Genomic DNA, 23,978 nt, shown 5'->3' on the forward strand with positions numbered 1-23,978 from the left:
CAGCGTTGACCCAGGTTTCGTCAGTATAAACAATGCACTTACCTTCTTGCCTCCGTTGCTTATTATTCTTCAAATATCGATGCCTCCATGCGATAATATCCTCTCTCTCAATCAACAGAGATTGGCGCTTACGAGACATAAAGCTGAATCCCATGTCAAGTAGAAGGCGATGCAACGTCGATAAATAGGCAGGTCGTCGTCCTCTGCAATAATACAATGAATTTTCCGCAAAGAAGGAAGCTCATTGTCCCTATACATTTTATGAATTTTGCGGCGTATTGCTGCTTGGGTAAAAGAGTCATATTTCTCCAGCCTTGTATTTTTATTGTCGCTTGGTCTTTTCTTGCGTGGAGTAGAAACTTTTCCTTTAGTGCGATCGAATTCCTGACGCACTTTCGATATAGTTGTGATTCCCACTAATGTTGCTTCAGAGGTCTTCCTCAGTGCTTCTGAAACAGTTTCAATACCCCCCTTCACTGCCTGGTTTCGAAAATATGAATACACGTTTAATAACATTGTTTTCTCACCAGTAGAACGAGGTTTCCCTTTCTTTCTTTGCTTCTTATAACAATGTGGGGAATTTTCAGTCATTCTCTCTCTCTCTCTCTCTCTCTCTCTCTCAAAAAAAAAGCACTATAGCAGTTAAAAAATTAACTACTAACAACACTAATAATAAAATAGATAACACACGAAGTAACTATAACAAGAAAAATATACAAAATAAAACAAAACAGAAGATACGCGCACCAAAAATTCACTGAGCTAGCACAAATCAAAATGAATGAAAACTGTCATGCGTAGCGCTTCCGACGACCAGCGACGTGGCAACAACTGAGCTCATGTTGCCAAACTTACCCTATCGTAAGAAGTTTAACTGATAAAGAATGAGTTTGCATACCTCTATTGTTATTCTAACAATCAGTCTGCTGTCAATCAACAAAGCAGTCTTGCTAACAATCAGTTCTTTGTTTATCTGCTGCAAAAGTTTCTACATTTTAAAAAGTTTTTCGATACTCTGATATTTAAGTGAGAGTAAATTTGTCAATCTTACTTGCGTCATGCTTTTTCTTTTGTCATCGGTTACAGTTAGGGTTGCAAGTACTTATATTATTGTGCTAGCTGAACGTACTAGCTATGCTGGACACTCGAACAATTTGTAAACTGTCACGCGAGTCAACTCTACAGTTTAATTTGTTTTTACCACAATCTTGGAAAACATTTTAAATTCCGTCACTAACTGAATTCACCAAAACCATTTTTGGTTTTAAACCGGCTCGTTTTTCTACTAATAAATCAGCAAACCTAACATTTTTAATAAACATATGATACCAGGGCCGTAACTTGTGAAGGGGGGCAGGAGGGGCAACTGCCCTACCAGGGAAGCTCCCCGCCGTTTGAAGGGGGGCCCATTTTAAGACAAATTTTCTTACTAGATATACGATATGAACATGAAATTATAAATGAAGCATCAAACAAGTTCACTACATTACATAAACAAAACAGCACACAAAAGATTAATAAAATAAGTCGTGGGCTCATTTCAGTAAAAAAAAATGTCTACTATTGGGTGTCCTAGAAATAATATTTATTCGTATAGCTTTGAGGTTTGTCAATATTGTCCCCTTAATTAAATTGTCATGTATGGAATGGAGCCAGGGGCGTACTAACGGCCCAGCAGACCTTGCGGTGCAGGAGTACCCTCAGGCTCCGGGGGAGCCATAAAGTGTAAGATAAAGATGGAAAGAGGGGCCCCAAGAATTAGAAAAACAATTTTTCTAGGGTGCCCAAATACGCGTATTAATAATTGCCCCCCTCAGAAAAAAATCTAAGTTACGGCGCTGTATGATACTGATTGATAGAATTGGATTTGAAGATAGAATTGCATTCCTTTTCTATCAAGGAGTGTGTAAGAAAATTGAATGTTAGAAGGGTGTAGAATCGGAAGGGAATTATAAACAACTAAAATTGCAAGGCTATCTGCTTATTAAAAGAAAAAAGAAAAGAAAAGGCGAATTTCAGCTTTCTAAGTTGAGTGGCTAGTGAAATACTCTTTTTTTTTCTTTCTTGGTATAGTGTCATAATCAAAGTAATATGATAACAATCTCAATTGACATTGAGGTCTAATACAAACCGAAAATCTTTTCATTCTGCTTTGCCGTTTGGCCATACAGAAAATTGTATTACACACACTATTAAGTTATTTAATTAAAGATACTGTTATAAATATCTACATAAAGTGACCTTTGTCTTTCACTTCCCACTTGTTCCACGAATAGAGGCAACCGTAACCTTGTTGTACGAGACTATATGCACATGTTTTTAATCTTTTCTGACAGAAAAGTGCACTTTCTGCTACTGGCTACACTGGTTTGACGCGTCTGACGTATTTCCGTTTTATATTCTTCATAAGGTGAAACAGAAAATAGGAAGCGGGAATGCACTAAGGCCACCTCCACCATGCAGAGGAAACTTCACAAAATGGCAATGCAAGAAAATCCGCCAACACAAAGGTGTATGGCTAATCGTCTTGACGTGTCTTTGGGGACTGTTAGCCGGACTTTACACCGTCACTCAAGGTGGAAAAAGTCGTGAAAGCTCGCGGCCATCTTCTCATGGATGCCCACCAAAAGGAACAAAAGTGTAATGCCCGGAAGTTGTACGAACGGCATCTGGCAAAACAAAGGTGGATGTACGTCGTAATGCTCGATGAAGCATGGATTTATCTTTCCGACTGCGGCAAACCGAGACCCATCATATACCGAGAGAAAGGCGCCAAGAACTTCAGAAGGTGGGTCTGTGTCTGTAAAGAATCCTTCCCAAAAGGGTTCATGGTCGTTACTGACTACTGTTACCGAGCTAAACTGAAGATTCGTAGGGTGGCGAAGAACTGCAAAATAAATTCGCAGTATTTTCAGGAGCAGATCATGTGGCCGATCTACGAGCATGAGATTCCAATATCGATGATTGTGATATTGAAAGACCTTAGCGTAGAACACTCCATGACAAGTATGGTATTGTGTTTTCGGTTTACATGTAAATTTGAAATATGTAATAATCTGACGTAGTTCTATTTGGAAAAGTAGAACTTAATGTGGGTGACAACACTTAACCTTGTGTAATCCACACATCCAGGAGGTAATGTTTGGATTTACAGTAGCAGCGGCTAGAACATTTGTTGCACCTACCTCACCTGTAATTGGCTTATTCCGCATACGTTGTCGCGGTGTTACACTCCCGGTGTAATTCCACAAAGAGCTTACCAAAAGAATGGGATGGCTGCCGTCTGTCCTGGTATCTCTCTGCGTACACATGGCAGACTTCTGAGGCATTCCACCTACATTCGCCATAAATCAGGATTGTGTCGGTTTTTTCTGCGTTTGTAAATACTACGGTCTTTATTCTTACCACTACGACTGCTGCTATGAACTAGTACGATCTCATGGCTCGGCAGTCGCAACTTGCTCCGCGTCAAGAACTCTCTTTCAGATATCTCAGGTGGCATGCATACCGGAATATTGGCGGTCAAATGGTTCACTTTTCTTTCTGTTTACAACCATGAGAATCCATGGTCATATCTCCGTTGAAGCATGAGACAAATGGCGTTGTGTTTCTCCGCGTATGCTCATCTATGTTTTTGTGCATCGTTCCACTACAAAAAATTCACTTCGATCGTGATGCCCCATTCGTTGATATTGTTTCTACCACATCATATCTTCGTCTGTCGAGTCCCATTTGATGTTGCTGTTTACTGCAAACCGTATATCGCTAGCGTTTCTCGCTTCTGTGGTATTTCAGGTGGTACTTTTAGATGCCTAATGCTGTATGTAATAGTTTCAATAAATAAAATAAAATAAATCATAAAGCGACTGGCGAGATGAAGCAAATTCTTTGCCGGAAAATATGGAATGGAAAAATTTTGAAGTGCCATTAGGATTGGCTATGAGACAAGAGATAAAGCTGTCTCATCTCGAAAAGGTGTCGCGAAAATGATGTATTGGGAAGAGTATTTCTGTTGAAAGATCTCTATCTCGTCTCCTGATCATGTTACGAAAATTCTGTTTCGTGTCGAAAAGTGTTGTGAAAGTAATGCCTTGTGTCGGCAAGTGTGTGTTTTGAGAGAGCTTTGTTTCGTCTTATTTATTGTCATGAAATTTCTGTATCGTCTCGAGAAGTGTATATGTTTCCATTTGAAGAGCTCTGTCTCTTATCTAGTCTTGCCTACGAAACGAGACGAGACTGAATTTTCGTTTCGAGATACGAGACGAGACAGAGCTTTTCCAATAAAAACAGATATATTTTTCTAGATGAAACTCCACTTTCAAGACGCTTCCTCGAGGCGAGATAGCTTTAAATTTTGTATCGTGGGCAATACTGCTCGTCTCATATCTTGTCACGAAAATTCCGTCTTGTTTCGTCTTGTGGGTAATCATAAATTCCGCGTAGTTGTTCATGACCATTATTGAAATTGTTAATGCAGCCTGCACTACGTAGTGGGTTGAAAACCTGTTCTTTAAGCTCCATAACGTAGGAAAGCGAAAAGGTAGGGAGAAAAGAGGAGAAATGTTTCAGGAACAGAAAGTAGCTGTGAACCGTATAGGTGGGTGCCATTTTGGAATGCAGAATCTGGATGTGGGTGTGGATTTTGTTTTCTTGTTTTCATTAATATCTGTTAAGTATTTCTATGTAAGTATATGTAGTTTATGTTTACAAATTTTGTAACATCTCTTGCTAATAAGTAGTTGTACTGCAGGTACAGAAATTGCTTATTAAGAAAATAATTATAAATAGAAAAATATTGCATATTGAACCCCTCCCCCTCTCTTATATTCGACAGGTATCAGTAGATGATGCGTTCTCTAATGATGTTTGTATGGACTGCCTTGAATCATTAGAAAAATTGCATGTATTCCGTCTGAAGTGCCATAACATGTTGACAAATGTGAAAGCAGAACCGTCAGATTCTGAGGTAAATATGGTAAGTGAAATGAAGTGAAGTGAAATCAAATAGAGATGATCAGAATATGATTTTTTTTATATATCGGTTGTTATATGGTATGTGGAATATTGCATCTAAAATAGGATTTTTTTTTTAAATAGTAACACTGTAGCTTGAAGTCATTACTAAAACACGGAATTGATGGCAAAATAGCCAAAAATGACACATAGGATTGCGAAATAAAGGAGCAGAAATGTCTAAACAATGAAAAGGGAATTTATAAACTTATGGTAAAACATTGAAAAACTACAGTACAGTTTATATAATAATCAAATAAATGATTTAGATAGAATGAAATAAATACAACTAATTTTGTCGATAATACTTACCACTTAATATTGCTGGAAACTTGGAAATTGTGGAACGTGTAAGGAGCGACAGCTGATGAAATAAATTCATATAATCATTCTTCACTCTTACTTATAAAAAGGAACGACACAAAATGCTAAACGGAAGTACATTGTCACACTTCATTTATACGCACTTACATTAGCAGTTCAGAAAAATTGAATGCATCCAAATTATTAAAATAAATTTATTGTACACCATCAGCAGCAGGTCTGTTTCACTTCAAGGAAGTCAGTTGATGTTTTGTTTTGTGAAATAACAAATACGTAAAATATTCAGTATGTCAGAAATATGTTTCAGTTGTGAAAATAATTTGTCTTTATCTGCAGAAGTCATTGGAACCTGCCTAAGGGAACTAATTTTTGAAGGATTTATGTCAATGTCACAATTGGATCATCTTCCATAACACACAGAATGTTCTTGTTTTTCCTGACCTGGATTAGACCTTAACAATACAATCACACTTTTGCCAATTACGCATATTTTTAAGATCGTTCTTTTTGTCAAGGTTAGTAATAGTGTTTACCAGTTTAACAAAATATATAGCAATAAAAGCTAAATCATTCTGAAGGAATTCGTCTTAAGTAAGCTGAGCAACTTTATTTGAGAACACATCATCGTAATCAAAAGTATCAAAGATTCTTTTGACTGATTCAAACCGAGCATAGCAGAGAGCAGCTGTAATCTATTTATCTTTCTCGTTAACGTGATGTGGTGTGGCAGCGCAAATTCAGGGTCTGTTTTGCTTAAGATAACTGGTTCGCGTGAGGACTTTCAGAAATACCTTTTTCACATTTGACACAAGATCAAGATCGCGAAAATAAGAATTCACTTCCTCTGCAAATATATGTAGAGTATATTACAGACAAGCGACATGCAATATATTTGGTAGCAGAACCGTAAGGTCTTTTGATTTGTTTTTCATGTATGCGACTCCATATGTGATACTGAAAAGTAACATAGACTAAACAAACACATGAAAGAATCATTATTCACATGAATTATTATTATTTGTCCATACTCTCAGTAACCAATTATAAAAGTTGAGTTTTGTTTATTTGTCGCTTAAATTTAGATTATTGCAAATGAGGATTTTGTGGATTTTGGAAATATAATTAATTACATTTCAACGTGAAAATAGTTACATTAGAAGTAAAGAAAAGATATTGAAATAATTTACTTATATATTTACAGAGTCCAAGTGGAGGAATCAATGATGATAGTCCTGGGTGTGTTGAATCATTTGAACAGTTAATTACGAATCTCGTCAAACAGAGTCATTTGAAGAATGAGAGCTCGTATGATGGACTCTCTGCATGTAGATTTGCATCCGATCCTTCAAGTTCTGTGAGTGAAAACTATAGCTCACAGTTAGAAGTATTAAATAGTGAACAGAAACCAAGCATCTGTGAATTGACCACTAGTGTGTTACGTGTTCCTGGAAGGTATGAAGCGGCAAACAATATAAAAGTCGAAATGGGTGAAATAGGTTCTAGTACAGATACCTGTGTGTTGAATCCTTCGCATAGTGAGAAGGAAAATTCTGGTGTTCTTGACATCTTGAATGTATTACAGGACACTATTAATCTAAAACTGGAATCAGTGGGAGAAGGTACTTGTAAACAACCAAATGATAAGAATAACATTGCCTTAAAAGGGGAAAGTCAAGTGCCTTGCTCTCTAAAAGACATGTCTTCTGTAATAAATGATGAATCAGCTGGTGATAGTAGTGAATCTCAATCTAAACTTACATCGAATAACAAAAATAATGCTGTTCAAGGTAATGAATGTGCCAGCACTCTTGGCAAAGATGGACTAGACAATTCTACAAAGATGAATGCACAGGAAAAAGGACCAGAAACTAGGTAAGTATTATCCATCATACATCATTCTAAAGTCTTTTATCCTTCGTATCAACTATTGTAACAGTGGATGATATTGGTTCCTCAGTATGAGATGCGGTAATTATATTATGATAATGATATTGAAGTCAACGACAGACCATACTCTTCGGTTGCAGAACGTGAATTGTTTTTGAATAAATCAGCTGGAATAATGGATGTCCAGATCAGAAGAATGTCGCTCGTAAGTATTTATTTACTTATTTATATTTATATATTCTTAAAACGAGATATTTATAAGTCTAGTTGAAGTTAACAAAAAGTAAATAAAGGGAATATATCTATATCTATATCTATATAGGGTTGTAGGTAACTCCACCGAAAACTTTGGGAGGTGATTCCTTATATGAAATGGAAGGAAAAAGTTCTAATAAACATGTGTCGAAATACGTCTCCTTTCAGAGTTATACAACGCCGAATATTCGAAAAATCAAGTTTCAAAACGGCCTGGCTTAGAAACTATACGGTCTATCCCAAGCGATTTAAGGAATTACAGAGGAACTATTATGCGGTCTGTCTAAATATCCATGTTTCAGAATTCACCGGTACCAGCGAAATTAACGCACCGTTAGTACTTAAAGGAGTATCCCTATACCTCAACTTCCTTTTTACAGTTCGTTTCGCCGATAACGGAGGATAGTTAAACATGGATATTTAGATAGAACGCATACTAGTTCTTGTGTAATTCCTTAAACCGCTTGGGATAGGTCCTATAGTTTCTAAATCAGGGCGTTTTGAAACGTGATTGTTCGAATATATATATATATATATATATATATATATATATATATATATACAGGGTCTTTCACGTAAGATGAAAAAACTATTATGATGTATTTTGTTAGAATTTGTTGAAATTTGATAGTTCTTTTATAACTAGTAGATACGGCAATTTTCTTAGGTACAATTAGTTTCTTGTCTTAAATTACTGAACTTATAAAAGCACTCCTGAAATCATTCCCTCTATTTGAAGGTTACTGCGAAAAGAAAATATGTATAGGCAAATCCACCTTTCAACATGAACAATTTTGTAACAACCCTTGTGACTAGATGGCTAGTTCTCTTGCCTTGGGTGCAATACCTGGGTTTGATTTCTTTTAAGGGTATCTGTGAGGTGGATCGCTCGTTAAGGTGCTACAGCTTCGTTGTTGTGTACTCGTAATGCTGGAAGTAAAAGTTCATCTCGAAGCATGTAAAGAGACCCATTCGTAAAGTTAAATTGATGCAGTTTTTTTTTTTTTTTTTCCTGAGATAGAATTTTATACCTATTGAAACTTTATTTTATGTTTAAACTCCACTTACTGTTAGAAATCATTTTGTCCCAGAAATCCTTTAATGCTTCGATGTTTCTAGGATCAACAAGACCTAAAGACCGTTTAGAGGGGGGGAGGGGAGTACACTACGTAAATGCGTGGTACATCAATTAATTTTAAGTGAAGAGGTTAGTACATTGAATACCGAATTTACCATTAAAAAAGTGCATTTTCCCTTTATAAAGATGAAACCTGTTCATTTGGGTAATTCGCTGTCCACAGCATAATATACCTTAATTTAAGAACCTTCCCAGTTATCCAATAATGCTTAGTGAACTCAGTATATTCTGTGCCGCCACTGTAAATCTAATTCTAAAACAAATACACCAAAAGTAGGGTAGCTAACCATACACAGGAAGTTCTTTTAAATTCCCTTGTAGATTATTTCAATAATGTTCAAGAGTAGAGTCAGTGAGCTGCTCATTGCTTGCAAATGATACTCCACATTTCTATTTTTTTTCCTTTGTGTATATAATATGTGTGTGTGTACTGGTCTGTTAAATTACTATTTTCAATATTTTGTGTAAGTGTTGCGAGTCTCAAGTATAATATACTTTGATTTTAGTCACGAAAGTCAGGGAAGCCAAGAAAATGCTTACAAAATCAGAGAAAGTAAGGGAAAACACAGTAGAATACTCTAAATCTCTTCCTCAAAACTCTCTTTCAAAACTAGAAAACCTAGAGACTTTATTTCTTGATTTTTATTGTGAAAGATCAATAATGTATTTTTAAATACTCCTTTGCATTACTTCAGATGTATCATTTTCTTTGTTTACAAGTTTAAATTGAATGTGTTTGCAACATAATTGCTAATAAACCAACCTTCTTGAGTAACCAATGGCTAGAGGAGAATAGAACCCTAACTTTTCTTCTTGCATAGGACGTGTCCCCGAAGAAGAACTAGGTCTTCCACTAAACAATTTAATACAGGTTTCCATGGATGGTCCAAACGTAAATCTCAGCTTCGGAGAAAAACTGAAAAGTGAAATGTACAAACAAAATCCCGATAGAAAGACTTATGGTGTATGTGGACTACATATTTTGCATGGTGCTATGAAGAATGGCCTACAGGCATCACAGTGGTTTTTAGACGAGACTGTTAGAGACATGTATTACCTTTTAAGTAACAGCTCAGCTCGCCAGGCATAGTATACTGCCATTACAGAATCTGCTGATTTCCCAAAGAAGTTCTGCTCAATGTGATGTGTTGAGAATGCAGACTACTTGAGAAAAGTGAAAGTATATGACAATGCTAAGAAATTCATACAAGATTCTACACTACCTAGTTGTCGGCAGCAATCTTCTTTAAAGGAACAGATGAAAAACCCTTTCTTGAAGAGTAAGTTGGCAGGTTTCAAAGTTATTTCAGCAGAATGTGAAGCGTTTCTTCGAAAATTTCAGTCTCCAAAGCCACTAAAAATTTCCTTGTATGCATACAGCACTTTTGGACTTACTGTATAATTTGTTAGCTCGATGTGTGAAACAAAAATATTGCAGCACGTTGACTCTGCTCAGAAAATGATGTCTTTGGAATTGTCAAATGAGAAGGTTCTTCCTGTTGCAATGATTGATATTTGGGTTTACTACGAGAAAAGTATTAAAGGAAAGCATGTGTACATACAGGAATAAAGCACAATTCAGACTGGAGATTTGCGAATAAAGCTCAATTAAGTGCGTTTACGTTTACCAACCGACTTGGTTTTGATAATCGTGTAAGACATTTACATAAATCCATATCGCAATGCGATCACTTAATGATGGCGACAGAAGCGAAAAAATGTAGTTAAAAAACAGAACTTTCTAGTTTAATCTGCGTCGCACGTATAGTGTTATACAGACTACTAACGCATGAAAAAGTAGCTACTTCTTCCTCACCGTCTTTTTCCACTTACGTGAAGTCGATGTTTCTGATGAAGCATCTTCTTAAAGCCCTATCTTGGAATTATTCTCCTGTTAGATCTGTTTCTCTGAAGTCATTCTTAACCATATCCATTTCTCTTTCCTCTCTTCTTACTCGGTTTCCTCTATCTCTTTTCCCATCTACTTCCATTGCCACCACTCTTCTGGCTACATAGTTATTTGTTGTTCTTATTAGGTGGCCATACCACGGCAGTCTTCTTAGATATCTCTACATCTTGGAGGTTTCCCTTACTCTTTCTTTCTCATTTTGTCTCGTCTTATTATCCCACACATCCAATGCAACGTTCTCATTTCGGTAACTTTCAATATTTTTTCCCCGTGCTTTCTGTATTGATCGTGTTTCTGCTCCTTATATCACTGCTGACCTAATTACAGTTTGGTAAATTATTCTTTTATTCTTTACCATGATTCTGCCTTCACACAGAACGTCACATAATACCAGGACACAGTGCTAACACCTATAGTGAAATCACTGTCTGCTACCATGTACCCTGGAGAAAGGTGGACCTTCCAGCAGGATTCCGCTCCATGCCACAAAGCGAAAACAACCCAGGACTGGCTGGCACGGAACGTCCCCGACTTCATTTCTACCGCTGATTGGCCTTCTAGCAGACCGGACCTTAACCCGTTGGACTACAAACTTTAGGCAGTCCTTCAGTCATCATAACTTTAGTCATGATGATTAGTCACTGGATTCAAATCACATATTTACTTATTGCGAAGCAAAATGTAAGCATTGGAGTCCACTCTCCCATCCCAAAAAACAAAATAAAATAAAAAATAGTAGAGGAGCCATGAGCTAGCTACTGGCTAATTTGATTTAAGTTTAGCATCCCTTCTAGGAAGCGAGGTTATATGAAACAGGAACGTACAGCTTAACGTAGGATACGAACCACGTGAGCTCCCGCCAGGAATCGAACACGGGTCTCCCACGGCAAAGAAGCATACGCTAAGCGCTTAGCCACAAGGAACTTCGGTTATCTGCTAATTGGGTTGGTTGTGATAACACCAAGATCAGAGCCGGTTCTATGCAATTTGCTGTTCTATCCCTAGGAAGAACGGAGCCACAATTTTAGGAACGTTATTCAATAGTGTTTACATAGTACAATGCAGTTCACGAAAAAGTAGCCTGCCCATTTTGGAAAATTGTGAGTACCTACCTTGATTAAAATGCATATTCTAAGGAGTGAGAGGTAATTCAAAATGTCTGCCAAAAATACAGTATTTTGTGACGAAAGTAGTATTCTAGCATTTTCGAATATTCTAATTTTAAGAAGAAGAGGGAATTGTTTTCCGCCACATTGAATTCGATGTTGTCACCTTATCACGGAAGAACGGCCAAGTTCATCGTCCTAACTTGAGGGGTCGTGAGATACTCTATTTTTGATATAAATTTGCAAACCCTTCTTCCCCCTTAGGATACGCATTTTGATCGATGTGACATAATAAAGATCCAGTTCGAGGTAGATACTAACTCTGGTCCAAGATTGAATTCAAACAGTACCGTTTCAGTTTTATATGTGATACATGTGCTATTTTGTTTTCTCGCCACACTGAAATATACAGGATGATCCCCAAAAGTAGGTATATACCCCTGCATTGATCAAGTATAACATTCTAGCTGAATTGTTTCGGCTGTTCCGAGCTTAAGATATAAGTAAAAAGGAATTAAGAACAAATAATAAAGAAAGTAAGTCTACCTGATGGATATTAATAAGAAATTATATAAAAAGCAATCAGTTGATCAGTACGAGACTGATATATATATATGCGTATTTTTCTTTGTTACGTATTCTACGTATAACAAAGTTAAATAAAAAATATATTAGATTCCATTCAGAATACGGTTAAAGCATATATTTCGCTTGGAAGAGACGGCGTAATCGTCTGCGTTGCATTCAAGGAAAAATATTGAACTTCATATAGCTTTACTATACTTATGTTAAGTTATGTTTGTGTCTCTTTGTGTCACGACAGTTGAGTACGCATTGTGTCAGAAACAATATTTGGAACAGTAGGTAAGTAATCATCAATAAAATAAGGTTCTAATATAGTAATACATTCAGTAAAAAAAAGAGACAAAGATCTTTTTATGTATTAGCTTCACTTTCCTAATACAATAAAAATAATTTTTATACTGAAGTCTTATTTATTATTAAGTGGATATTATGTTCCAGACTTGAACACAAAATTTCAGAAATATGTAGCAGAACTTGTACTGTATGTGAGGAGAAGTTTAGTGAATCTAGAAATCGTAAGAGTTATATGTTGAAGAAACATAATATCATGAAATATATATTCCCATAATGTCATAAGATTTTCAGTGAAGTACGTATATACTTTGCATCGACATTTGATAATACATTCAGATACACGTATCAGAGATTTAGCTTCCAAAATTTGTGACAAATTATTTCTATCAGACGATTCACTATATATTCATATTCAGAATGTTCAGAAATAGAAAAGACGAACATTGTGTGAAATGTAGAATGTGTAATATACTAAGGGACAGGTTGAAAGACTATATGGGAGAACATATAGGGATTAAAAAGTATCGTTGTCCTGAATGTGACAGAAAGATCGTTTCAGCTAGAAAATTTTATGATCATAAAATCAGTCACAACCAAACGTTCATTTCTTGCAAAGTTTGTGGGAAGGTAGTAAGAAAACAGAATTTCACATCACACATGAAGAGCCACAATCAATCAAAATAAATCGAACTTCGTGGTGCAAAGCTTGTCAATTGTCAGACACTTAAACTTCGTATGACAACCCACACAGGTGAACAACCATTTGTATATGAGATTTGTGATCTCATATTTGCGCGATTTAACAATCTGCATACACAAACACATCTGAGGCTTCGTGTAGGTGTGCGTAAATTGGTGTGATTTATGCAAAAAGAGATTTGGTCAGAAATGAAATTTGCGAGCACGCATGAATTCATGTCAGAAGAATTCGTCTGCAGCACGAATGTTTTGAACATTAGTGTAACCGTGTTACTTTGGAACGTAATGAATGAAAGGTGTGATATCTATTTTCATACTTTCAGTAATGACAATTATTGACAATATATATATATATATATATATATATATATATATATATATATATATATATATATATATATATATATATATATATATATATATATATATATATATATATATATATATATATATTAATCTAATTCGCTGCTATGGAAGTCAAAGTATAAAAAATGTAGGAACGAGCTGAGAATCGAACTCCTGTTTCTGACTTGTGCCAGTGTGTTAACCCCTAAGACTCCAGTTTGCTTCCTGATCAGCCACTGTAACATGTCACTCTGTTAGTTACTTGAAAATGAAAGAAGGAACAAAAAAGAGTTGTAGCAGCTTTTTATTATATCTCAATTGATTCCATATGGGGTCTTTGGTTAAATATTTTGATTGTCAAATTTTTGATTATAGCGCCTCTGGTGGCGACTTTATGCGATATTAGCCAGCACTTCAGCTAAGCTGTTAGATGTGTGCTGGAAATCGTACTCGACAAACCATTAATATTGTAAAGTGTTTCTGTATAACGTACCAAAAAAAAAAAGTTTGAATTATAAAATTGTTCTATATTGTGAGAAAAACTTAAGGAGTTTAAATTGGAATTATAAGGTGTGGATGCGTTATATAATCATTATATTGGTGAATCGCGTAATTTTCTTTCATACTTTAACAAGTCTATACATGTTCTCATGGAGTCATTAACTCGCATTGGATCTAAAAAAGTAATTTCCGTAATACCCTTTTCACATTTTTTCTCCTTGAAATGGGTACTCAATTCGCTAATGATAGTTTCTACCGTATTTTTAGAAACCCAGCTTTACTGTTTATAGAAATTCTTTCCTTCTACCCAAATGATTAGTACACGTATGTTCGGTGACCTTACTAGATTGAAAAAGGTATTACGGAAAATCTCAGTAGAAAAAGAAATTAGGCTTTAATTAATACCGGAAGAAAAGAACAACATTAATAAAAATGTCTGCGTTGTGGTGCAGTTGAAGTACTTAAACGGATAATGAGCAAATTTTTATGGCTTAGTTAAAGCATTTCAATTTAATTTTTACTTTTGAGCGACGTAAGGAGAGAAAGGATCGTGAAAAGATCGAATTCGAGATTTCAACTGATTTACGCTTTCATGGCTCAAAAATACCGAGAAAGTAATTTTTCCTTATCTATCCGTCTGTTTGTCCGTTCGTAATGGTGTACATTCGGCTAGATGCCATACCGTTCAACATATCGAAACCAAATTTTAAACTTAAGGTTTTTATGTGATTCTTCAGTTAAGTTTTCGAATTTTCTTCTTACCCTAAAAGTAAGGGTAGTTTACTGAAGGGTGATAATCAAAATTTGCGATATTTTCAAAAATGGCTCTAACGATTTTGTTTATATTTCATGAATCATTTTCTCAATAACAATTCCGTACTTTGGTTTAAGTCATTTCTCTGGAAAAAGTCGAGAAGGGTTTTCTCGAAAACGGCTCAAGTGATATTCTTCATATTTTATAAGTAAGTATCCCATTAACAACCTGACATAACTATGGCATAACTAATTTGACCTCAAAAAATATACGAGGGTTAATTTATTCTTGGGATGTGTTCTTTTTTTCGGACGATTTTCTGAAAAACGACTCAGGCGATTTGGTTCATATTTCATAACTGCCGGTAAGTATTTCATTAATAACCTGATAATATGTTACAAATAATTTGTCCTCAAAAAATATACGAGGGGTAGTTTATTTTTGAGAATGAGATTTTCGGGTGATTTCTCCTAAAACAACTTAGGTGATATTAGTATTTCATAAATAAATGTTTCATTAATAACTATAATGTTGGGTAAATTCCTTCTTACGAATAAATTCACGAGGGGTAGTTTGCTCACGGGGTGAGTTTTTTTCAGACTACCTTCTGAAAAACGACTCATGCGATTTTGTTCATATTTCATAAATAAATTTTTGATTAATATTCTTACAATGTTGCATAAATAACTTTCATGGGAATGTCCACGAGGGATAGTTTACTCTTGAAGTGTAACGGAGTATGTACTCTTGGAGTGTATACACGTATGTAGCTCACTCTGCTATGTCTGAAGTATTGGATTGTGCATACAAAATCTCGCAGGTCACAGTCTTACAGACCAAAGATTCGCCTGCCAAAACCTCGCGGGACGAAATCTGGCGTGGTCAAAACTTCACCATAGCATTTTTTCAGTATAAGAAGCTCAAACTATCGCTGTAGGTGTACATTGCCTGATTAGCCGATAAGCTCACTAGACACATGCTTAGAAGTGACAAATACGTTTTCCAGAATATCAGATATAATAGCCAGAAATTGCTTATCTTCAAATTAATGTGAAAAAATATTTTTGCTGAAGATACCCAGTTTGTAACTGTTTTTTATTGTAAAAATTGTGCAGCTAATTAAAATTCTTATGTCCAAACTTTGCTCATAAAACTTTTAAGGAGAGACTTACGAAAGAAATGTGGAGTTGAAAGTCGTTTAGAATGAGTTATTAATATTGAAGTTCCCGTGTGTTTATTACAGCGTCACTCTGAAAAATAATAAAATAAGATAAGAGAGTAGGAGGAAAAAGAAAATACAGTACGTCATTGTGAAGTCTATTGACAGGTGAGTGAAACTTTTGATATTCGCTGTACAATACTCTAATTCCAGAGGGGGAGGGGGGAGATTGTCGACCTACATCAGTTAAACACGTCTGATTTGTTAATTTAGCTATATTTTTTGTGTTCTTACCCGTGTTAAGCGAGCAAAGTTAAGTGGAACGGCTTATCTTAAACTTACGAACGAAAAGCGAGAGAGAAACAGTCTTACAGAAAACACTCAACACAACATATATTATGTATGTGTGTAACGAAAGAAACAAGAGATTTGTGAGATTAGCAATTGCCGTTAGCAGTATGAGGTAAAAGTAAACTATTTTTTACAAACTTGAAAATGGTGAATCGATTTTGCGGGATTACATAGTACATTTGTGCAGCCTGGCGCCATGTGTTGTGCATCATGTAGGTTATTCAAGGGCAAGACAAAGATCACATCTAATTGCATTTCAGTCTAAAACAGAAAAACATTTAAAAAATTCTGTCATCTCATAAAAATTCTGAAGAGACCAAAATGTACAATTTGGCACTCTTTAAGATAGGAATCTATTGTAACTTCGGAAAATACTTCCATTCACATTTTCAGACAGCTGGTTCTGTCACAGGCTTCCCTTACGTAGCCACGAAGAAATAATCAATTCTCTACATAATAGACAATACATAATGTCTCTAGTGATTATTGCCGAGTTCAATCCATTTCCTGTAGGACAGATTGAACGGTATGGGAAATCCAAGGAAACGTCATACGAGCCATTTGTCTTCTACAATTTGTGGTGAAGATATTGAAGTGATTGCCGAATTAAAAAAAAAAAAAAAGCTCATTAACTTTGTGCTTAATTCCACCAAGAATGCTTAATCTGCCATTTTGTATGCAGATACACTAATATATATATATAGTTAAACTCCATTAATAGACACCACCACAATATGAACAGATTTTTTTGTCCCGGTAAGAATGTGTGTATTATTGTGGGAAGATCCCTCAATATCACGGACACTCTTAGATATGATTATGAACAGTCTTTTCTCCCCCTCCCCCTTCGCATTTTACCTCTTCATAGCGGACAGAAACTATTCTCCATGCAGACGTATTTGGCACAAAAAAGTTTCAAAGATTTCTTTGATTATAACTTGCTTATGTTTTAAATTTTTCTTGACTTTTTTTTCCCTCGGAATTACATGTTTTCTCTTGCGCGTTGCCAAGAAGTCAAATAAAATCTCTCATAAGAAAGAGAGTTTTTCTATTTATGTAATTTGTAAAGACATGCGATGAAATTTCTGGACATGAAATTACATTCTGCTTTCAAGTGTTCTATAGGCAAACGACACGCTAAATTCTTTTAGGTATGTGTATTCTGACGGCTTATGTTTTGGCACTGTCACAATTCGCCAGGACTCATGCCCCCAAGAACAGTTTCCTCGTTAAAAAAAAAAAAAAAAAAAAAAATGTATGTACGTAATTTATGTATAGTGTATGATATTCTGTTACTTTTAGAGAGTGCATGTGGAACTTCTGGTCTGGTGTCACGTCTTTTCTGCTTTCAAATGTTCCTGATGTTTCGACAGGCCTTACCCCTTTGGCTGGAGTGATAACTCCACGCATTTTCCTTTCTTTTACTGTATTATATATCCGAATTCTCACTCCCTTGTCCTCTCTATTCGTCGATGTGGTGCAGTAACTAATATTTAATTTCTTGCAATCAAAAATTAAATCTATAAGAACCACTTACAGGCAAGAGTTTTTAAAAGTTGTTGAATCTAAATCAAGCGGAAAAGGTTTAGATGAAGTGTACGAGCCGAAGTTGGCATGATATAGGGCAGCTGACTCGTTTTTAAGAGTAGTCGTGACAAGGCCTTACATTTCAAATCTCAATGTAAAATTTATCAAATTCTTAATTATTCTTGTATATTGTATATTTCTGTAAGCAAAATGTGTACAGAGAAATTGTGGGCGTTTGGCAAATTACAGGATGTTGCAGGGGTTTTCCCATTTTTTTTTTTTTCAATTGGGAGGGTGTTAAAAATTTTAAGGGGGTATTCTTCGAAAATCTATAATTTAGGCAGCAAGCTTCTATCAAGACGGAATACAAAAGCTTATTGTTCGATGTGATAAGTGCCTTAATAGTGGAGAAAAGTAGATAAAAGTGTGGACTTGCATGTAAAAATAAATATTTACAAAAAGTTAACTTGCTTTTTATGTACAGTGAAACTTGTGTAAAATGGAAGGCGATGGGCCCGAATTTTTCTTTCGTTTTGGACAGATTTCCATTTTATACAAAATGTTTATAAAGAAAGTGACGAAGGATAGTAGAGTTGTGTTGGTAGACCTCCAATCGCTCGGGTGAATTGCTCCGTTTCTGTGTCTTCAAAATCAACACTCTTCCTTTTAAAATAACTTGCACTGGATGTTGAGCGAAGCCAATTATGAAGCGTGCATGCATATTGAATAATAAGATGTAGGGTCATTAAGTCAAGGGCAATCATTTTACCAAACACCATAAACCGTGCAGCCAAAATGCCGAAAGCATTTTTTACAGCTCTACGAGCGCGAGGTAAACGATACTTGTAAGTTCGCTGTGTCATTGAAAGGTTTCAACCAGAAAAGGGTTTCAACAAATTTGTGCGCATTGGAAAGGCATCGCCTCCAATTATTACATAGTCTGTAGGGAGGTTGATTATCTATATCTCTCTTTAGAATTGAGAACTGAAAAACACTAACATCATTTGCTCTCCCATTGGTTTCAAAGTCTGTGTATAAAAACTTGTAATCCGCATCTACCAATGCTAATAAAACTAAGCTGTAATTGTAGAATTCTACCCTTTGTAATTGTAGAATTCCGAACAACTGGCAGGAGGGCGTTTAATTGAGATATGTTTCCCGTCAATGGCACCACGGCATGCTGAGAAATTCAATTTTACTTCAAAAGGACCCTGTGTAAGTTCTCGTCAAAAATAAAAGTTCTATTTGCCTCACTTTTTTGCTGTATTCCTATAGATATAAAGGCAACTCCTCAGGAAAAAAATATTTCGACGACACTGATAACGATTTCAAGAAAGTAGGGCCAAAATACCGCAAATTTTTATAATGAAGTATATGGGAAACTACATGTTATATTCGGATTTTTGTATGTACCGTCCACAACTCTGAGATCAATGATTTGCACATATGATGTGCATCAGAGTACGGGACAAATAATAGGTAGAAACGAAAGTGGTGTTATGTTTCCTTTGGCTGATACAGGGTGTTGAAATTGGGCACCATCTGGTAGTTTTATAGACTGTATGGGAGAGTATTTGGTGGCTGGGAATTGTATTACGTACCATCAGCGCCTCCGAAATGCAGATCAAGATGATGTGGTGTTCCTCCCGAAGGCAGGGCTGTGACCCGAAGGTCCCTGGGCAAGGTGAACCCACGATGGTTTGCCATTGCCTGCCATGAGATGAAGACGTCCGAAGGATGGAACCTACAGTTGAACAAGGGATCCGGACTTCCTCTGTCTCCACCGGGAATCGAACCTGATATCCCTTGAGTACAAGGCGAAGAGCTTATCCATTCATCCACCGGGGTCATATTCTGACAAATAAGACCATTGTCATATTCTGAGGTACAGCAGGGTAAGAGGCAAATAATAGTTGAAAACAGCAGTGGCATTTTGTTCTGTTTGACCGATCCAGATTTGAGGTTGTGTATATGCAAACATTCGCTTCATATTCGCTATCTGGCTGTTGCGAGGATGCCTCTATCGAGGGATGTACAATAGAAGCGTCATTGTGGAGGTGTTGATTTCTGTAGTACCTTACTCGTCATTAGTGACTGCAAGTAGGTGGTGATCGATTCGGTGACTACTTCGTTGTGCCTGCAAGATGTTGTAATTCCTGCAAGCTTTTGTCCAATGACTTTTGTTCTGTTTCTAGCGATATTTATGCGAACTTTCTTGTTCTGTACTATTTGATGTTATTTTCTTGTAGGTTTCGCTAGTGTGGAAACGTGTAATGCAAAAGCCATATTATTCATTTCAAAACAATTTGGTGACGTGTGTAACAAATGACTTCCGGTGGAAGCGCGGATAAACATCGGCAATGTTCCGTGTGCGAACTATAGTTTAGAGAGCAAAGAAAGCGCCCGGTGTGTGGAAGTGAATTCTTACAAGCGGTTAGTTACATGCTTGGGAGCAAAGGTAAGCCATTCCAGTGCTTCGGTCTGTCAACAGTACTATGTACAACATGCTACATAAAGGCAAGTTCTTATGTGAGAAGTGTGCAGAAAGAACTAGAAGTGGGTAGTCAGGGATCGGATCTCAACGTTGAAGATACGTCAACTATGCCTGTGCACATGAAGGTAAACCTCGCGAAATTCCTGAAGAACAGTTAGTAGTGTTCACAGTATTAACCAATGAACAGTTGACTCTGCTGTGCAGTTTCTATGACACCTTACATAACAGTAGTGTTACAAGAGTTGAAACCAGACTGGACATGTTGTTAATGAAACTCAGGCATGATCTTTGTAATGACTTTCTGGGAGAAATATTTGGATATCCATGCCACGGAAGTGTGTCAAATGTATTGAAATCAGTCAGACAGGCTTTGATGAGGCAGTTTGTAACGTCCGTATTGGGTTCAAAGCATTTATCTGGTTCGTTTCTTCTGAGCAAGGTTCCAACTTGAGCCCGCAAACTGTATGGGGCAGGGGATGACATGCTGGTTTACACCGAAAAATCGACGAACTACACTCTGGAAAGGCGTCTGTATAGTGTGCAAAAAGGACGTCCGTTAGTGAAACCCATGATGATCGTTACTCCCAGCGGGTACATTGTCGACATTGTTGGTCGATTTGTTGGTGTAAATACTGATGCTAGTATTACAAACTCTATGTTCACCGACACACAAATGGTTCAAACCAGCTCTTACAACCAGGGGACTGCGTTTTGGTTAATAGGGGATTCCGAGATTCCATGACGGTGTTGGAGGAGGCGGGGATCATTGCGAAAATGCCATGTCTTTTAGAAAAGGGAAACAAGCAGCATGACTGCCTGGCTGCAAACTAATCCCGTATTGTCAGAAAGGGAAGGTGGTGTGTAGAAGCGAAAAATGGCCATCTCAAAATGAACTAAGATGTTTAGGGATAGGGTTACAATTGCGGCTCTTCCCTACTTACGCAAGTATTTACTCATAGCAGGTGCCTTAGAGAATCAGTTTGCGCTTCCATTGACCAACGATGCACCAGAAAAGTCTGACGAAAGTATAGAAATCTAATCACGTTCTCGTTTAACAAACGAACTACAAAAGAAACTACAGACATCCGGTGATATTGACAAACGCTCAACAAAGATTTGGGAACCGTGTGGCAGATCGTCAATTACTGACTTCCCTCGATTGACAGAAGAAGACTTATTCAAAATCCCGCTTGGAATTTATCAAATCCAAAATGCTCACGCATATGCAGCAGAGCACATGAAATCTGATGGTAGTTTTTTACTGTTCCATTTGCATATCACACCACACATACTGGGGTTTAAAATTCAATCTCGACATGTACAGAGTTTGCAGTACACACTTTTCATTGAATATGATCCAGAAAAATCAGGAGCCGACGCTATTCTTGGATGATACTGCAAATTCCCTAGTGAAGCTCGTGTTCTCGGATGTTGCTCGCATGTGGCTTCCGTTCTTTCGTATCTTGGTGTTGCTCGTTATGAAACTGTTCATTTTCCAGCCTCGCACCTAAGTGGTATTTTAATCGACACTAAGGACATACACGGTAATGAAGATCTAGGCATGACTTAACTTTTGTTATAAGGAGATCTCCTCAACTGTAGGTTCCATCCTTCGGACGTCTTCATCTCATGGCAGGCAATGGCAAACCATCGTGGGTTCACCTTGCCCAGGGACCTTCGGGTCACAGCCCTGCCTTCGGGAGGAACACCACATCATCTTGATCTGCATTTCGGAGGCGCTGATGGTACGTAATACAATTCCCAGCCACCAAATACTCTCCCACACAGTCTATAAAACTACCAGATGGTGCCCAAATTCAACACCCTGTATCAGCCAAAGGAAACATAACACCACTTTCGTTTCTACCTATCATTTGTCCCGTACTCTGATGCACATCATATATGCAAATCATTGATCTCAGAGTTGTGGAAGGTACATACAAAAATCCGAATATAACATGTAATTTCACATATACTCCATTATAAAAATTTGCGGTATTTTGGCCCTACTTTCTTGAAATCGTTATCAGTGTCGTCGAAATATTTTTTTCCTGAGGAGTTGCCTTTATATCTATAGGAATACAGCAAAAAAGCGAGGCAAATAGAACTTTCTTTTTTGACGAGAACTTACACAGGGTCCTTTTTTTGGACATTAATCCATTCTTCTGTAGTACTATGTAACGATCCCGTTACTATGTTTTGGGGAAAGAAGAAGAATGATAATATTTTGTACTATTCATTCTTAATAATTGACTAAGATGTAATAACTGTCATTGATCTTGCTTTTTTTTTTTAAATAAAGAAGAGTATATGTTTTCTCTGTAAAGAGAGAGAGAGAGAGAAGCAACTTCCTTCGGTTTTATTGGCAGTTCAAGGTTCCTTACGCTGCTTGTGGTTTCGTTCCAGCGATAGCAGCGCCATGGTCTTTGGAGGCAACTCACGTCCTTCAGGGACGTGAATTATGTCGTGAATCCTCGTATGAGGCGGGTGTGCCTCGTAGCAGCTTCGTATTTCCAGAGGATGGGATTTAGTTTCTGTTCCTGTTGGATTTGCTCTTTGGTGTTTCGATAATCTTTGGTGTACGTTAATTACAGTGTGTATTACGAAGCAAGAATAATAGTGCGGGAAGTGCGTTATTTTTTTTTTTAAAGAAGCAATGAAAGAGTTGTGGTGAAAAAAAATTGAAATTTGGCCTTTGACCGCATGCGAAATAGTGTATGGGAAGCATGAAACCAGAAATAGTTAAATCAAGGATTCGCCGAGTATCTCTAAATAGAGTGAAATTTGAAGTATTTGTTTCGTTTCTTCCTACGATATTTTTCTGCATTCTGAAAAACGTATAATTAATGAATGGTGTAATGTTCCTAAGTTTGAAGGTATTTTTCCGGTGCCCAATAGTGTTTCCAAGGGAGTAGTTGACCTAAGTTTTGGTCTAATTCTTTTTTTTTTTTTTTTGAAAACGAAGATAATAGTATTTTACCCGAGTTGTGTGTGGTGGAATGCCAAGGTGGGAAGTTGGTTCGTCAGTTGAAGTAAAATTCCCACCGGGTGAATTAGACCTAAGTTTGGTCAGTAGCCTTCTCTGTTTGAATGCTGAATTAGTTTCGAGATACTCGATAATACTGAAGCATGAAATTTTGAACTAGTGAAGTAGTTTACTATTAAGATTGGTTTCCCATTTTTGCCTTTTGACCTAAGTCATGGCCACCTTGAGAAAGTTTAGAATAGTTGTATCAGTACAAATTATTCTTGTTTCGATATAACAGTCTACATGCAGACCAAATGTTGAGAGGATACGAAGGTAAAAATGAGAGTAAGAAGATTATGAAAAGTGAGTTACCATTTAAATATATTTAGTTTGGTTGTCCTTTGACTATGTTTATATGTTTGTGGGTTGTCAATTCGATTCCAACTGGCTTGTGATTAGAATCTTTTTGCTTGTCCACGACCGCTTAATGATTCTGATAAAAATCGATAATTCAGCATCATTATTTTGGTGAATGGGTTAAAACCCGAAATGTATATTAATTATTCTTGGTGTATTTTTTTATTTCAGTAGTTGATTGCTCTGAGAAACGCTGGTTTTGTTCTCAGTAAATATTTGCTATATTTGGGATTGAATTTAATAGATAGTTGC

The 23,978-nt window shown here is 36.6% G+C and overlaps 1 protein-coding gene across 11 annotated transcripts in view; it reads left to right on the forward strand.

The window, feature by feature from the left end:
- Positions 1-23,978, forward strand: part of LOC145694661 (uncharacterized) — a 392,660-nt gene that overhangs the window by 88,400 nt on the left and 280,282 nt on the right. For 10 of the 11 annotated variants that reach the window (XR_014133035.1, XM_081771115.1, XM_081771120.1 and 7 more), the window contains 2 exons: positions 4,835-4,975; positions 6,539-7,209. Coding sequence is in view for 10 of the 11 variants with exons in the window: in XM_081771115.1 (XP_081627241.1) it covers positions 4,835-4,975; positions 6,539-7,209 (812 nt within the window). In the remaining variant the exon portion in view is untranslated. The remainder of the gene's footprint in view (positions 1-4,834; positions 4,976-6,538; positions 7,210-23,978) is intronic. The other variant, XM_081771117.1, reaches the window with a different exon arrangement.

Source organism: Thermobia domestica, chromosome 9 (assembly GCF_964235325.1).
Source record: "Thermobia domestica chromosome 9, izTheDome1.hap1.1, whole genome shotgun sequence".
Lineage (NCBI taxonomy): Eukaryota > Metazoa > Arthropoda > Insecta > Zygentoma > Lepismatidae > Thermobia > Thermobia domestica.